The following is a 1,499-nucleotide window of genomic DNA, read 5'->3' as shown; positions in this document are numbered from 1 at the left end:
GCGGGAGTTTAACGAGCCAGCCGCCAATGACACAAAACCCAAGGACGTCGTACGGAGCGATCTTTATCCAGATTGCGCTGAACGTGGAGAAGAGCTCACGCTGCACAGCTGCGATTCCCAACACAGCCGCGGGGAGGGACCCGACGGAGGGAATTACAAGGGGATTTGGGGGCCTAATTCCCTTCAGCGCCTCGGAAAACCCCATCCCAGAAACCTGGCAGCCCCCGACAAAACTCCGCCTCCAACCCCCAAACTCCTCCCCCGCAGGAGTCCCCCAGCCAGGGGCTCCGTGGCCCAAAGAATTAAGGGGGCCCCGTGCCAGGTGTGACCGCTCCTGGGGGGCGCTGGAGCTACTGGGGGGCTGGTTCCCAGCCTGGGCAGCCTCCAGAGCCACCGAGCGCCGTGAGAAACGGGCCGGGAGACCCGCTGCAGTGAGATTCTCTGGCCACGTCCCAGCCAGCTCTTTATGGGGGCGCTGAGACATTGGTGCTTCGGGGAGAGGAGCGGTCCAGGGGCTCGGAGAGATGGGAGCCCTCCGGGGACACAGGGGTTGGGATGTTGGAGGCGAGAGAAGCCCGTTTTCTCATTCCCAGGGGGACACTCCCCGTCCCCCCACCCCCTTGTCTCAAGAACAGAGTCTGAGCGGGGATCCCCGCACCCAGAAGTAAGGGAGGATCCTCTCCCCATTGAAAGAGTCCTGAGGGAAAGAGAACAACAGCAACTTCCAATCAGCATCCAAAAATGCCACCTGCCCCACTTCGTAATCTAGAGACGCCCCTATCCTCTTCGCACTCTCACTCATGTACAAACAGGCGCTAGGGGTGCAGAAAGTACGATACACATTACAATGCGCCTTACTCCCGTGTATCCCCATAGCCCAGATCCCCTCCTCAGGCCTAGGGCTGATCCATCCCTTCCTCCTCACAGACTCTCTGGCCACCCCCACAGCCCAGTACTTTCCATTCCCCACCTCCACCTCCCAGTAATGTCGTCCCGAGGTGAACCCCTCAGAGCCCAGCACGCAGTGACGTGCATCGAATCTCTCCGGTGTGTCAGGCAGGTCCTGCAACGCGTCTGCGCGTCTCACGCTTTTCCCATCCTCAGACACGACGAGGATGGGATGGACCGTGGCTGGATCCAGAGTCACGTTCGCTGGGGGGAGGGGGAGAGAAAAGCAGAGCGTTAGGGGCAGAGGCCAGCCCTGGGGGAGGCTGGGACCATTTCTCACACTCCCCAGCAGCCCTGTTCTGGCTGGGACACTCCTGGATCCTGGGGGGCTCCCGGGCACCTCACTGATTCCCCCATGTTTCTGATGATCAGTGCGTGTTTGAGTTGTGTGTTCTCGTTATAACAAAGATGTTTTCATAGGTGAATTTTATCTTAATTTAAATATAACCACCACCTGAACCCTCACCCTTTGTATACGACAACAGCCTCTTCCAAAAGTCCCTGTCCATTTCCGATGGCAGAGTGTCTGGAGGGATAATAAAAGGATACGC

At 58.6% G+C, this 1,499-nt stretch overlaps 1 protein-coding gene across 1 annotated transcript; it reads right to left on the bottom strand.

Annotated features, from left to right (window-relative positions):
• Nucleotides 1-47: 47 nt before the first annotated feature.
• Nucleotides 48-1,489, bottom strand: LOC113409062 (thaicobrin-like). Its single transcript, XM_026662639.2, has 2 exons — nucleotides 1,415-1,489; nucleotides 48-1,152 (listed from the first exon to the last, which is right to left on the bottom strand). Exons 1-2 carry the CDS (start codon nucleotides 1,455-1,457, stop codon nucleotides 626-628), a joined length of 570 nt encoding a protein of 189 aa, XP_026518424.1. The 5' UTR covers nucleotides 1,458-1,489; the 3' UTR covers nucleotides 48-625.
• Between the last annotated feature and the right edge of the window lie 10 nt (nucleotides 1,490-1,499).

This window comes from Terrapene carolina, unplaced genomic scaffold (genome assembly GCF_002925995.2).
Source record: "Terrapene carolina triunguis isolate 2854851 unplaced genomic scaffold, T_m_triunguis-2.0 Scaffold28976, whole genome shotgun sequence".
Taxonomy (NCBI): domain Eukaryota; kingdom Metazoa; phylum Chordata; order Testudines; family Emydidae; genus Terrapene; species Terrapene triunguis.
The sequence above is the reverse complement of the archived record's forward strand: the minus strand, read 5'-3'. Positions and strand labels throughout refer to the sequence as shown.